General features: G+C 37.1%; 1 protein-coding gene across 4 annotated transcripts; it reads right to left on the bottom strand.

Moving 5' to 3' along the window:
- Positions 1-385: 385 nt before the first annotated feature.
- On the bottom strand, positions 386-14,712 carry LOC129755139 (uncharacterized). 4 transcript variants are annotated; one of them, XR_008739198.1, is made up of 12 exons: positions 5,396-6,105; positions 4,666-4,839; positions 4,472-4,589; positions 3,240-4,079; positions 2,801-3,097; positions 2,546-2,736; positions 2,335-2,445; positions 1,850-2,205; positions 1,595-1,785; positions 1,384-1,494; positions 902-1,257; positions 386-837 (listed from the first exon to the last, which is right to left on the bottom strand). XR_008739198.1 is itself a non-coding variant. In XM_055751500.1 (6 exons), exons 1-6 carry the CDS (start codon positions 14,628-14,630, stop codon positions 4,052-4,054), a joined length of 834 nt encoding a protein of 277 aa, XP_055607475.1. In that variant the 5' UTR covers positions 14,631-14,712; the 3' UTR covers positions 3,583-4,051. The 4 variants fall into 4 exon arrangements, 2 of the variants coding, with proteins under 2 accessions (XP_055607475.1, XP_055607469.1); XR_008739199.1 differs by lacking the exons at positions 4,666-4,839; positions 5,396-6,105 and having other exon boundaries at positions 394-837; positions 3,240-3,338; positions 4,472-4,625; XM_055751500.1 differs by lacking the exons at positions 386-837; positions 902-1,257; positions 1,384-1,494; ... (3 more) ...; positions 2,546-2,736; positions 2,801-3,097 and adding exons at positions 4,200-4,335; positions 14,542-14,712 and having other exon boundaries at positions 3,583-4,079; positions 5,396-5,684.
- Positions 14,713-14,969: the final 257 nt, after the last annotated feature.

The following is a 14,969-nucleotide window of genomic DNA, read 5'->3' as shown; positions in this document are numbered from 1 at the left end:
TTTGAGCAAAATTTTGCTAATTTTCGGCCTCGGAAATTTTGTGTGTATACACACAAAATTTTCGAGGCCGAAAATTAGCAAAATTTTGCTCAAATTTGACCAGCTAAAAACTTAGCAATCAATTTAGCAATTTTTTTTAACCAAAATTTTAGCAAAATACAAAAAGTGTCCCGACTTAATGTTTACTAATTTTATAGTAAAAAAAAATATTTGTTTGCTAAATTTTTAGCTAAAAAAAATTTCCTCAGAAATTACTTAAATTTTAGCAAATTCAATTTTTAAAGATTCAGTTGGATTTCTTCTGTATAGAAAGGCTAAATTAGATTGAGATTCGAATAGTGATACGTTGACGAATAAAAAGATTTTGGCAATTTAGTTGTTTTTAATTTATTTAATCAGAACCTAATCCGTAAAAAAAAACTATTTTTCGTAAGAACGGTACCACAGTGTATGGTATCCGGCGACCAGAGTCTCGCATACCATCCAATAATAACATTTCCACATTCGCCGGGGAGGCTACCAAGGAATTGATTAAGTCCGTCGAGATCGATTCCGATTTCTGCCTTCGACCGCACCCAATTTGGGTTTGCTTTCTATCAGCTCTAGAACCGTCACGTGGCAGTATTTCATTACCGCAGGTCCCGTATCGCAGCTGCCCGAACGTCCTGGCTCCACATGTGAACACTCTAATTTCGTTCGTGAGCAAAACGGAGAAATCATCTCAACAAATCATAAACCTGACGCCCAGGATACACAGCGTTTTCAGTTCTTAGAGTTTGGATCGTTGAGACCCAATTGGCCGAGGTGTTCTTGTCCCAACCGAAAATGGCTCCTGATCTGATGGGAGATGTGAAAAAATCCGTGATTAACAGGTTAAATTTACCATGAGTATAATTCTTACTTGGAAACGGCGAAGCGACGATATTCGTCACAGGCATCAAATGTATTCGGAATGCCGGCCAACGATGTGATCAGTGTTGGCATTGGAACCTACTCGTTGGAGTAACCGAGGCCTAGTCCCGGAGGCATTCGGTGAGTGTGCCGAAGTGAGCCGAAGCCACCTGGACGATTATGTTAGCAATGGCTTTGAGCATCCGCGGAACCCGCTGATTGCTGAGATCGTTATTGTCGTAACCAGCTGGCCGAGAGCGTTGGAGCCCCAGCGGAACAACTAACCCCAATTGCTGAGGGCCAGCGAGTGTGATGTTCCACAGGTGATCTGCGTGACGATGTAGTTCTCCAGTGAGTTTAGCAGTTCTGAAAAAAAAAAGAAAAAAGTGTTATGCGAAGTATCACCAGGCATTTTAGCATAGGAGGAAAGGTGGAATAAACTTAAAAACCTCAGAAATCAACAAGAAAAATTATGCCAAAACTGCTGCTTACCTGAGAGAACAGCATTAGGATCTTCGAAGCTGGGTTGTACCCTCGGTAGTCCGAAAAAAGGCAGTTGCTAGTTTTTTGCAACATCACGTAACACATAGAACAGGAATCAATCTGAAATTTTAAAAATATATACATAAATACTTAAGTAATGGAAGACCGCTTATTTTGAATCAAATATTTTGATTACATCTTTGAAATATTTGGTACTTACTCATAGTCACCGAACAAGTTGGGGGGTGTTGGATTTGACACTTGCGACTATACCAAGCTGACCGACCCCTTCCAATCCCAAGGCGTAGATTTTCCCCCCGAGATGACACGCAGCCATAGTGTGCCTTCGACAGCATCTAACTTGGATAGTTACGCTTCCTATCAGCTCCCCAATCGAAAATGGCTCCTGATCTGATGGGAGATGTGAAAAAATCCGTGATTAACAGGTTAAATTTACCATGAGTATAATTCTTACTTGGAAACGGCGAAGCGACGATATTCGTCACAGGCATCAAATGTATTCGGAATGCCGGCCAACGATGTGATCAGTGTTGGCATTGGAACCTACTCGTTGGAGTAACCGAGGCCTAGTCCCAGAGGCATTCGGTGAGTGTGCCGAAGTGAGCCGAAGCCACCTGGACGATTATGTTAGCAATGGCTTTGAGCATCCGCGGAACCCGCTGATTGCTGAGATCGTTATTGTCGTAACCAGCTGGCCGAGAGCGTTGGAGCCCCAGCGGAACAACTAACCCCAATTGCTGAGGGCCAGCGAGTGTGATGTTCCACAGGTGATCTGCGTGACGATGTAGTTCTCCAGTGAGTTTAGCAGTTCTGAAAAAAAAAAAAAGAAAAAAGTGTTATGCGAAGTATCACCAGGCATTTTAGCATAGGAGGAAAGGTGGAATAAACTTAAAAACCTCAGAAATCAACAAGAAAAATTATGCCAAAACTGCTGCTTACCTGAGAGAACAGCATTAGGATCTTCGAAGCTGGGTTGTACCCTCGGTAGTCCGAAAAAAGGCAGTTGCTAGTTTTTTGCAACATCACGTAACACATAGAACAGGAATCAATCTGAAATTTTAAAAATATATACATAAATACTTAAGTAATGGAAGACCGTTTATTTTGAATCAAATATTTTGATTACATCTTTGAAACATTTGGTACTTACTCATAGTCACCGAACAAGTTGGGGGGTGTTCAATTTGACACTTGCGACTATACCAAGCTGACCGACCCCTTCCAATCCGAAGGCGTAGATTTTCCCCCCGAGATGATACGCAGCCATAGTGTGCCTTCGACAGCATCTAACTTGGATAGTTACGCTTCCTATCAGCTCCCCAATCGAAAATGGCTCCTGATCTGATGGGAGATGTGAAAAAATCCGTGATTAACAGGTTAAATTTACCATGAGTATAATTCTTACTTGGAAACGGTGAATCGGAATGCCGCCAACAATGTGACCTAGGTCTAGTCCCATAGGCATTCGGTCCCCAGGCAAACAGCACCCGGGAATGCGTTAGAGCCAGGCGCAGTAATAGTGAGCCGAAGCCACCTGGACGATGATTATGGTGATTGCTGAGATCGTTATTGTCGTGACCCGCTGGCCGAGGGCACTAGAGCTTCAGCGGAACAACTAACCCCAATTGCTGAGGGCCAGCGAATGTGAAGTTCCACAAGTGATCTGTGTGACGATGTAGTTTCTTCTGTGAGTTTAGCAGTTCTGAAAAAGGGAAGAAATAAGTGTTATGCGAAGAATTAGGTACGAGACATTTTAATATAGGAGGAAAGCTGAAATAAACATTAAAAACTAAAAGAGTAAACAAAAAAAAAAATAGAAAAAGAGTATGAAAATGTTGACTTACAGCTATTTAAAAATACTATTAAAACCAATTTGTCAAATGATCACACAAATCATCATATCAATCACAATGATTCGATCGGTGCCTTGCATGATTCATAACCTGTGAAAAGAATAAAATCAATAATCGTACATAAACGTTACAAAGTTTTATTCAGTTACAACAATTCCGGAAAAAGGCATGCAGAAATCTAGAAATACAGTTATTAGAAGAAAGAATGGTTTTTAAGACTCTAACCTTTTTGAAGTTATATTCCGGATCAGAAAAGTTTGCCCCTAACGTCGTATTTTATGTTGTGTGTGTGTGTGTGTGTGTGTGTGTGTGTGTGTGTATGTGTGTGTGTGTGTGTGTGTGTGTGTGTGTGTGTGTGTGTGTGTGTGTGTGTGTGTGTGTGTGTGTGTGTGTGTGTGTGTGTGTGTGTGTGTGTGTGAGTGTGTTTATTGGTTTTTCAAATTGTTGACTACAGCCAAAAATGTGTCAACAGTTGTTGTAACGTTTTCAACAGCTAATACAGCACCGGTGAAAAAATTATAAAAATTTTTATTTGACGGATCAAAACACGCTCCTAGAACGAAGTGTGTTTTAATGAACATTTCGAATGCCTTTTCAAGCTCATTTCCAAAAGGCATTTTTTTTTCGAAAAAACACCATAGGAGAAACCGTCGCAATATTGTTCTCCGACAACGATCAATTTTGGTGATTTACACTGAAAATCGTAAGTCTTGTCAATTGATTTCCATTCGATAATTTCTTCTAATATCGATTGAAATTTCAAATCTGATGTTCTTTTTATGCCACGCGTCGGAAGTTTTTTTTTAATTATGGCTAACACTCTGATGAAATCTAAAAAAAAAAAAAAAAGATATTTTTGGTAATAAAATCAATCGAAAAACTTTTTTTTTTTAAACTTCGTTCACATCATCAGAAATTCGAAAATATCAAGTGATTTTATCTAACACTTACTGTGTGGTTATAGGGCTTGTGATATAGCTCAGTTGGCAAGTCTGTTGTCTCCTGAGCCGATGTCCGCGAGTTCGAGCCCAAGAGTAAACATCGAACACAGTTGTACCGGATAAGTTTTTCAATAACGATCCGCCAACTGTAACGTTGATAAAGTCGCGAATGCCATAAAGATGGTAAAACGACTATAATCGAAACAAAAAAAAAAAAAAAAAAAAAAAAAAAAAAAAAAAAAAAAAAAAAAAAAAAAAAAAAAAAAAAAAAAAAAAACTTACTGTGTGGTATTTCGGTGAACAAGTAATGAAACTTTTCCAATATTCTATCTTCCAGTTGTGACCATATTTCCGCAAATGGTTTTGCGTGTGGGAATAAGCGATCAAAGTCTAAAGAAACCTGCGAATAAGAAAAAATTAATCAACAATTTGGTATTTTAATTAGTAATAAATGACCTATAATTTTTGTATCTTACCAGGTGCCCATGGTACGCTGTTATCAAAGGAAATGTGTTGAACATCTTCTCAATTTTTTCACCCCCTACTGCTTGTTTCTTAATTTCTGTTCTAATAGTGTATGTTAACTGCCAGTCTTGTTCAATAATTGTACGAGATTCAGCAATTGGGGACATAAATTTCAACTTGGAAACCTATCATATTAAGAAAAGAAACAGAAATTTGGTTTATTATTATGCGTACCTAAACTGATCTAGCAAATGGAACCAAATTCGACATATGTTAGTAAGATAGATGTTTTCCTGAAGGTTTGAGATCCTTCCCTTTTTTCAGTGAGTAGATAGTAAATGGAAAGTATATTTGTTAGGAAAGATATTAGAGTAATCAAGCAAATGGAACATGGGAAAAGGGAAGAGAAACTTCAATAGAATATTTTTTGAGCTAATCGAAAACTGCACACAAAATTGTCATAGTTTTTTGGAGAATGTAGCAAAGATATATATGAATATGAATATAAAATAACCATGATTATCTAATTGTTGCAAAATTAGGAACGTTATTTATGCATTACAATTGAACCAAATAGAATAAATCATTACGTCAATACCAAAGTGATATTAAGATGACGAATTTTCGATCGATCATTTATCAAAACTCAGTTGTCAAAAGCTGATTATTAGGCTTTAAAATCATAAATTTATTTTTTAAAAGTTAGTTATTGTAACTTGAATTTATTATGAATATACTTACAATTTCATCAAGCTTTTGGGAAGAAATCGATAAATTGAGTTCTTCCTCTGAAGAGTTTAAATCTGTGTCGATTTGAAGAACAGTTTTTCTCGGAGTTTGCTTCCTTTTATTGTGTTTTTTCACTAGGTATCCTAGATGCCACTGCAGTTTACCGGTGTGTTTTCCTTGGCCATTTCCATTTTTGTTGAACCAGAATGCCGCTGGGTTATTCTGATTATTGGAGCTTAAAACAGGGTATTTGTTTACAAGGGATCTCGCAACAATCTGCTTATGCTCTGTTGAAGGATGGCTAAGAGAAGTTAAATGTTATCAATTAGTGTTTCGATTATTGAATAGATTTATGATAAAGTCGTTTCAATCTTTATCAGATACATTCATAGATAACTAACAATCAAAATTTAAAAATTCCTACATCGACTTGTCCTGTATGATGAATTTCATTGATTCGGTGGAATGTAGCAAATAAGCATCTCATATAGTAATTTGTGTTTTTCTTTTAATGTTTAGTGTGAAAGATAAATTCTTTGAAAAGTGACAACGATCGAATTGGAAGATTTCAATTGCGGTAAGAATCATGCATGACTTACTATCACTGATCACACTGACATGACACTTAGAGCAAAAAATCAAAGATTCCCAAGCAACAATTTAAACTCCTGATGGTTTTATAGCAAAATGCGACAGTTTTATAACGGAATTGCAAAAGTCTTGGTAGCTGTAAAGCGTATTCCAACAAGATCATTACAAAAACTATCCGCAGGCTATCTACACGACGATTATAAAACCTATTTAGAAAACCTCAATCAATTTTGAGGAATATTTTATCCTCCGTGCATATAGCGGTTTTGAAAGCCGCTATAAAGCAATTTCAAAACCATGCTATAAAATCGAAACTAGAATGTCAAAATTTTCCGAAGCCAAACAAAACAAAGAAGAAGAATCAAAATGTAAACAAAGTGTGTTTTATAGGAAACGAACACAATTTCTCATCAGTCGACAATAAAAGGTCATTCGAGTACGCCATTTTGGATGTGGTACAAGCTGGTTTTTTTTGGCTACGTATTTAAAATCGGAAAATCGAATTAAAAGTGCCGAAAAATAAGTTAAAGTATAACTCGAATAGCGATCTATCAGTGGAAAGCGAAATTTCGTTTCGGAAAAGCCCAAAATCTTGAGAAAATCAAAAAGTTTGAGGCGATAAGGCTTATGTTAAGAGTGAGGTTAGAGTGATGGAAAGCGTCATGAAGATACCGGACCCACCGGATCCGGAGCAAACAGCAACTGGTGCGATCAAAAAATCAAAACTGGACTGGATAGATGAACTGGACAAAGATGCGGAACAGCCCACCGGAAGCAAAAAAAAGGAGTATGAAAATTTCAACTATGCAATCACAGATACTGGCCCATATCGAGTGTACTTTGAGTTGCGGAGAGGATCAACAACCGAAATCAAAAAGATCAACAAATTTGCATTAGGAAGCACACTACGTAAGATGAGTAATTACAAACACTGTATCACCGACATGAAATACGTAAGTAAACAAAAAATCATTGTTTTCTTAAGTAGCTATGCGAAAGCGAATCAGCTAGTAGTAGAGATGAATGTAGAGGGCTCGGAATATAAAGCTTATATCCCAAAACATTTAGTTTGTATTACGGGCATTGTAGCGGGCATTCCGACAAACATAGATCTTAATGAGTTGAAAGAGGACACCGAAAGCTTTGTTCCAATCGTAAGCATCGATCGAATGCATCGCGGAAAAGAAAAAGAGCCAATTAACAGACTGAGAATCACCTTTCGAGCACAACAACTTCCGGAATCCGTTAGGATTTTCGGTTGTCCCGCGAGAGTAAGACCGTTTACACCCACAATTATTTTATGCCACCGTTGTCTCAGATTTGGTCACAATACAAGTAATTGTAAAGGGACCAAACGCTGTGACAAATGCTCAGAGCGACACGAGCTTACCGAAAATTTTGAGAACTGCCAAAACCCAATTAAATGCGCTAATTGTAGGAATCCAGGACATAGATCAACAGACAACAACTGCCCAGAACGAAAAAGACAGCAGGATATTAAAATCCTAATGTCTAAACGTAATTGGACTTACGCAGAAGCACGGGAGCAAGTTTCAATGGTCAGCCAAAATTTGTATACACCTCTTCAAGATGCCACAGAATTTCCTACACCCACAGAAAGCTTCGCGAGTATGACGCGGAACAACTACAGATATAAGGACCCCCTGAGAGACCAATGGATGAGGACAAACCAAGAACGAAAGACTATCCAAGCAGCTGTAAAGTTATATCAGGATCAACCAACCTCATCATCATCGAAAGGGAAACGAGCCCGAGTTGAAAACTCTTCGTCGAAAACCATGGCTGAAAACATCACTGACCAGCGAAATAATATTGTTAGCAGCATCGAAAGTAACAATGTAGGTCTAGGTCTCCGCAACCCTTGGAACGTGGGAGACAAGGAACGGTACCAAAATGAGGTAAGAGAAGCCCAGGCAAAAATGGAACGTTCATTTCAGGAAAAAATGATTACATTTTATACGGAATTCATCGGCCTATTGGGGCCTCAAGATCAAGTCAGAGAACTGTTTAATAGTTGTACAAGAAGACATTTTAATTTGGCTAATTCGGTAGTAGGCAACCCAAAATAAATAAAAAGCAAAAACCAACCTATTGTGTCACCCCTTATCTTTTTAAAATACTAAAAATGGCTACGAACTACGGATTTAAGATTTTACAAGCGAACGTGCAGAGTTTGTATAAAAACAAAGCAGAAATCCAAAGGGTTTTAACGGGGGATGAGTTCGCAGCGGCCATCCTATCTGAAACATGGACCAATGAACTGCTAGAAGGAACAAATAAATATAATATTACTGGCTATCACTTTGTGCCACAATCTAGGGAAGATAACTATGGTGGATCAGGGATTCTGTTGAAGAATTGCTACAGCTACTCTAAACTTACCACACCTCCAAATCTCTCACAATCAACACAGGTAGTAAGCATAAAAATCAATAAACTGGATTTAATTCTTTGTTCTGTATATATCAGCCCTTCGATCTCCTTAGCAGAGTTCGAGCTCGATGCTCAGGCAATTCTTTCTAGTCTTGACCAATACCAAAAAGTTATAGTAGGGGGCGATTTTAACGCCCACCACGTTGAATGGGGAGACGATAACTGTGACTCTAAAGGAGAAAAATTGCTAAATGCCATCAACTGCAGTAGGTTCCTGATAACAAATGACGGAAGTAAGACATATATTCCCCTCCAAATAAACAAGAGCTCATCTGCAATAGATGTTACAATGTGTTCGACTAACATGATAAACCGTGTAACATGGAGAGTTTTAGATTACAGCATTGCTAGCGATCATATGTGTATAGAAATAGACTGGTTGATCGAACTACCTGCCCAGAAACATTTTTACCATAACAAATCCAAGATAGCCAAGCAATTATCTGAACTTAATGCCTCTGAAATAGATACGGTCAGTGATCTGTTAAATAACGTAAAGAAAATACACAAACAAAATCGCATGAAATGCAAAAAGACCCCCAAATTCTGGTGGTCAGACAGTATTGACGAGGCGTGGAAAGAAAAAACATCAGCCAGAAGAGAGTATAATAGAATATCATCCCCAGAAAATCTAATTGAATTTAAAAAGAAAGCTGCTATTTTTCAAAAGAAAAAGAGAGAGGAAATCAGGAAAAAATTTGATGAGTTTCCAAACGAGATTGGTCCGTTTACAAGTTCAAAGGAACTTTGGTTGAAAGTTAGTAGATTAACAGGAAAACGTTTCTTCAAGAAAGAGAATAATTTTCTGAAAGATGATGAAAACTTGGTAGAACAGTTTTTGGACACTCATTTTGGGCCTCACGATCCACAAATAATACATAGCCCTACACACGTCGCCCAAGACAATTTACTAGAAAAGGAAAACTGGCACAGGATTCTTAGTAAAAAGAAAAAAACATCGGCTCCAGGAGAAGATAATCTCTCCTACGATCTTTTGGCTCATCTTAACACTGAGGTCAGGGACAAGTTAATATTCCTATTAAATGATATGTGGAGAAAAGGTGTCATTGATAACAACCTGAAAATTATCAAAGTCATAGCGATTCCTAAGCCTGGTCGAGATCAGAACACCATAGCAGGGAAAAGACCTATCTCTCTCGTTCCAGCAATCACAAAAATTGCAAACTCAGCAGTGTTAGAACGTCTACAAAGATTCCTAGATGAAAAACAGCTTCTACCCGACACCTCATTTGGTTTTCGAAAACATCTTTCCACCAACACATGTGTCAATTTTGCGCTCAACTGGATAAAACAAAGCAAACGTTTGAATTTCCTAACAGCGTTGATCTGTTTAGATCTCTCAAATGCCTTCAACGCGGTCCGTATTGAAAAACTCGAAGAAATCCTAGTGAAGATCGGAGTCCCACCGGATGTTCTAATGTGGACAATTTCATTTCTACAAAACCGTCAAGTAATGTTCCATATGAGCACTAAGACGATTTCCCGAACTATTAACAACGGGCTTCCCCAGGGAGACGTTTTGTCCCCTACCCTGTTTAATATATACACAATTGATCTTCACCGAAAAGTTGACACAGATACAATGTTGGTACAATACGCCGATGACTTCGGTATTTTAATTCGGGGAAAAGACATCAACGCACTTAATGCCCTGGGACAAACATACTTGGATTTTTTCACCAGCACAGCTGATACGTTAAACTTTTCCATCAACCCAGATAAAACAAAAACCATATTCTTCCAACGGGGTACTAAAGAACTGGACTTCTTTATTAATAATACCAGGCTAGAAAACGTTAGAAGCCACAAATACCTTGGAGTAACCTTCGACCGTTCGCTCAATTTTGGAATACATGTCAAACAGCTTAGAACAAAGGTACAGGATCGACTCAACATGATCAAGGTCCTCAGTGGGGTCAAAAGCGGAACTCATCCACAAGCGATGATAAAAATTCATATGGCTCTGTTTCGAGGCACCTTGGAACAAAATAGCTCCGTGTACAATAATGCAAGTGTAACAAACAGGAAATTACTTGAGGTGGTTAACAACCAATGCTTAAGAAAAGTCATTGGGGCGACAAAGTCTACCCCGAGAAACGTATTAGTTGCTCTCAGTGGACAAGAACCAGTTGGGCTGAGGCAAGAGTTTGTAACAACTAAGGAAATCAGCAGACATTTCTCGAGGAACAATGTAGTGGCAGAGCAATTAAGAAGCGTACGGTTACCTGAAGATAGAAGTAGTTGGCACAAGTTCTCATACCTAGAACAGATCTATTGGCAGAACAAGGCAATACTCGATCGAGTACAACCGGTGATCCGTCTGAGCATTCGACAAGAAGTCGATATTTCATCCGACTTGGAAGGTCTTACAACAGCAAAGCAAAATACAAATCCAGCACGAGCTAAACAATTGGCACTTTTTATCATGAACGGAAGAAACAGAGGACGAGGTCGTATATATACAGATGCGTCGAAGGATGGAACAAAATGTTCGATAGGTGTGTACTTCGAAACGACCGGACAAAGGCTGTTCGCGTCCCTGAGCATGGAGACAAGCATCACATCAGCCGAGCTGATAGCTATAAAAGAAGCTACACGAATTATTGAAGAAAACTCACTATCTCACTCTGTTATATACACCGATTCAAAAGCATCATGCTTGATGCTACAATCTGCACAAGATAACAGATATGACGAAAGCATCCTGATCGAAATCCTAAGAACATGCTCCTCATACAATGTCGCGATACAATGGATTCCCAGTCACGTTTCCATCACAGGCAACGAAATCGCAGACGGTCTGGCCAAACATGGATTGCATTCGGACTACGTTTACGAAAATAATCTTATGCTCAAAGACAGTATATTCTTGTTTAAAAGATCACTAAACGAAAAAACAGATAGGTGGTACAGTAATTACTCTACAGATAAGGGAAAAAGCTTCTACTACATACAACCCGCATTCTCAAAAGTCCCGTGGTTCTTCGGAAAAGACATGAGTGGCCGGGACATCCGGCTCCTGAACAGATTAATGGCTGCACATGAGTACTCCAAATACTGGCTGGCGAAAATGAGAATCCTAGATAACGCTAATTGCGACTCCTGTTTAACACCAGAAACGGCTAATCACACAATCATGGAATGCCCTCTTTTTAACACACTGAGAAGGCAGTATGATTTCCATGGCAAATATACTAACCTTCAAGAGCTATTTAAATCAAATAACATCGAACACTACAAGGAAATAGTAGAATTTGCACGCAATGCAAAGTTAAATTACTAAGTCATAGTGACTAAATGAAAACAGGGCATATAGTCTTTGCCACTAGCCCTTCCCCCTTTGGGCTGGCCCGGAAAACGGTGCGCAGTCCAAAAGTAGAAAGAAGAAGAAGAAGAAGAAGACAATAAAAGGTAAATTTATCTCATTCTTCGATAATCCATATATTATATTTTTTTTATACATTTGTATAGATAATATTCGGAAACCTGAAGCGGACTTTTGCCTGGCCGCCCGTAGTTCCATTCTCACAATGTCCGGGAGTTCCGGAGTAATAAGGAGTAAGAAGGATGGTGGTTTCTCAAACAACATTCGGAAAACCACCTGTACCGCCGTACCTGTACCTGTGCCCTGTACCACTTATAGTGCTGTGTGCCCCGGAATGTGTGCCCCGGAGGACGAACCGTTGTGTTGACTCCTAGAGCTGCTGCGTTGCAGCGGTTATAACAGTGTACCGAAGGATGTTTTTTTTTGCTAAGCAACACACCCAGAGCCTATCGGAGGAGCTGCTCAGCTGGAACCAGATTCAATCCGGTTGAATACGGATTAAACGGTGTTATATTTGCAATTAGTGTGTCACATGAAATAAATTACAATAAAAAGTGAATCAAATTCTGATGTTTTCTATTTTTTCGATGAAATGATGAATTTTAAAAGAAAATTTGGTTTTGAGTGAATAGTTCAAAAGGTTGATTGAGAAAAAACTTAAATCTAATGAAAACAAATCCTATTAAAGCGTTTTTCAGGACAAATGGTAGAATAAATAGTATAGGAAGGTCGCATATCTGTTAGGGATAGAACGCCATTTTCTGGTACAATATTATAAAAAACAATCCCAGGAAATTTTATTACATGAGTCGTTATTTTCCATAAAATACTGCAATTATCACGTTTTTCGTTCAAATATGGTATATAATACAGATACATACACAACATGGGTATCTATACCGATTTATAAATATATTTTTAGATGTTCACGCAGAGAAAACTTGGATTTTGATACAAAACAAAACTGACTTTGATTCAAAACATTCAGTTTTTTGAAACAAACTCCTGTTTTCTTTGAATCAATGAATTATCGTTCTGATTCAAATGAATAATTTTTGAAAAAAAGAATTATTTTTTTGAACTGAATAATTTTGGGCTTTGATTTTAAACAAATTCTTTGATTCAAAAGAAATTTGTGCAATTGCACATTTCGTTAAAAACAAAATAAATTTTCTTTCAACCAAAGAAAATTGTTTTCAACTGAAGGAATAATTTCTTTAAATTAAAATTTTAAACTTAGAAGATATTTTGGATTGAGCAAGAACCGAATTTCGAATAAAGTTTGTCCGGTTGTGTTAAAAATCAAAACTAGTGAATCAGAGATAGCTTTAGGAGGATTCAGGATGAAGAATGGTAAGTGTGTGTTAATTCATTAATCAAAAAGTGAATGTTTAAGATTTTATGTAAACTCTTGCATTACAGGACCACCGCAGATTCCGCCCCAAATCCAGCGGTCTGATTATCTTCGGCCCGATCTTCAGCGGTAATCACCAGTTGGATGATTACTAAAGCTAGCAACCGGAGCTGCTTCCGGAAGTCTATTGAGCGGCCCGCAAGAAGAATGCCCTCAGGCCAAAATTAGGACCAAAATTATAGTGAACCAGTTATAGTGTTAATTTTGTGAATTAAAATTAATTTAAAAGGTAAACTCTTTCTTTTTATTATTCAAAATTCCTAATAGGAACTTCGGGACAGCAGAAAATATTTCTTCCAATTGGAATAAAATCTAAATCTAAATTACATTGTAGCAAACGAGAACAACATTGCATCAAATGGAACTGTTTTTTGTTTCAAAGCATTAATATTTTGATCCAAAGATTTTTCAAAAGAAAAATTCTTTGAAACAAAGGAAAATGCCTTTGAATCAAAGGAATTTTTATTTATCCCAAAATCAAAGGAAAAAATCCTTTGTTTTTGCGGCACTTTCCTTTGAAATAAAAAATCTTTTCGCTGCGTGTTCTTATGTATAAATTTGTGTATTTAAGTCCTTCATTTTGCAAAACTTTACTGGGGCACGTATTTTCTACATGTTTTTTGAAAAATCAATCGATAAAATTTTAGGCGCATCAAATTTATGTAAGTAAATCGAGAAAAAGATCACACTTTATTATTTAGGTTTATAGGTTACGTTTCGTGTATTTTGATTCGTGATAAATATGGAAGCATCTTTGTTGGTCAGATTATTTTTTTCAATTCTTTTTCAAATCAATTTTAAAACCTATCCAGAAAAAAAACATTCACGCAGAAAAATGTTTACTCAAATTAAATTTTGACAGCCCTTGACGAAACTCATAGAAGGTTTTATAAGGCACTTGAAATTCGTTCTTCAGAACCTCCTGTAGGTGGGCCTTTTTACACTGATAAGTGCTTTATAGGTGTTTTAATGCGGTTTATATAACTTAACGTTGTTTTATACCGATGTTTCATAGCTAGCTTGCAGATTTGTATAAAACTAAAAATGTTACTTGGGATTGTCTGTCTAATTTTTTTTGTCAGATTTTGTAGGTTCGCAATACCGACGGCAGGTGGCGAACCTGAAAAATTTGACATTAAATGCCCTGTAGGAAACCAGAAAACAAAATCGAGTGTCCAGTCAGTATGGTCAGTGTTACTACTGTATTGTTGTTGATTAAACCAAAGCATCGTTTCCGAATCAATTTTGAGACAGTAATCACAGGAATTTTTAAATCAATATAAATACATTTGTTATCTTTCTTACATAACTAATATGACAGGAAGAAATCAATCTATTGATCAATATACTCACTAGCCCACTTTGGAAACTATAAATTCTGAGAGAATCTTGGTCAATGGACTGAAAACCCTTTCAATTCTCCCTTCTTCAAGTTCTTTCATTTACATTCTTACATATTAAAGCTTTCGGAAGCACAAATTTTTATAATTATATTTTCATGAACATAATTAAACTCGAGTAAAATTTCACGGTATGAAAAAAAAAAAATACAAAATTGTTATTCAAAGCTACTTTTGTTCCAAATTATTGGATTATAATTAGTTCTACTAAAACTTTCCGTTATTCCAAAAATTTGAAACTAAAAAAACGATTAATAATAATCTTTTTTGCTTATTTTGAAAATAAACCACAATGTATGCCCATAAAAATTTATTTTTACTAAATTGTATAGCTCAAGACGCTAAAATTTTGCACGAAGCAATCTTATTTTTGAAACGATT

Source organism: Uranotaenia lowii, chromosome 1 (assembly GCF_029784155.1).
Source record: "Uranotaenia lowii strain MFRU-FL chromosome 1, ASM2978415v1, whole genome shotgun sequence".
Taxonomy (NCBI): Eukaryota; Metazoa; Arthropoda; class Insecta; order Diptera; family Culicidae; genus Uranotaenia; species Uranotaenia lowii.
This window is presented reverse-complemented; position numbering and strand designations above follow the sequence as displayed.

Bases quoted from the DNA above. Each gene is read 5' to 3' on its own strand.
- LOC129755139 (XM_055751494.1), bottom strand. From the start codon at position 14,630: ATGAAAGAACTTGAAGAAGGGAGAATTGAAAGGGTTTTCAGTCCATTG. The intron at 5,685-14,541 runs GTGAGTATATTG...AACTTCTCTTAG, and splicing joins ATAGTTTCCAAAGTGGGCTA to CCATCCTTCAACAGAGCATA. The intron at 4,080-4,471 runs GTAAGTTTTTTT...TTTTTTTTTTAG, and splicing joins GTTCACCGAAATACCACACA to ATTTCATCAGAGTGTTAGCC.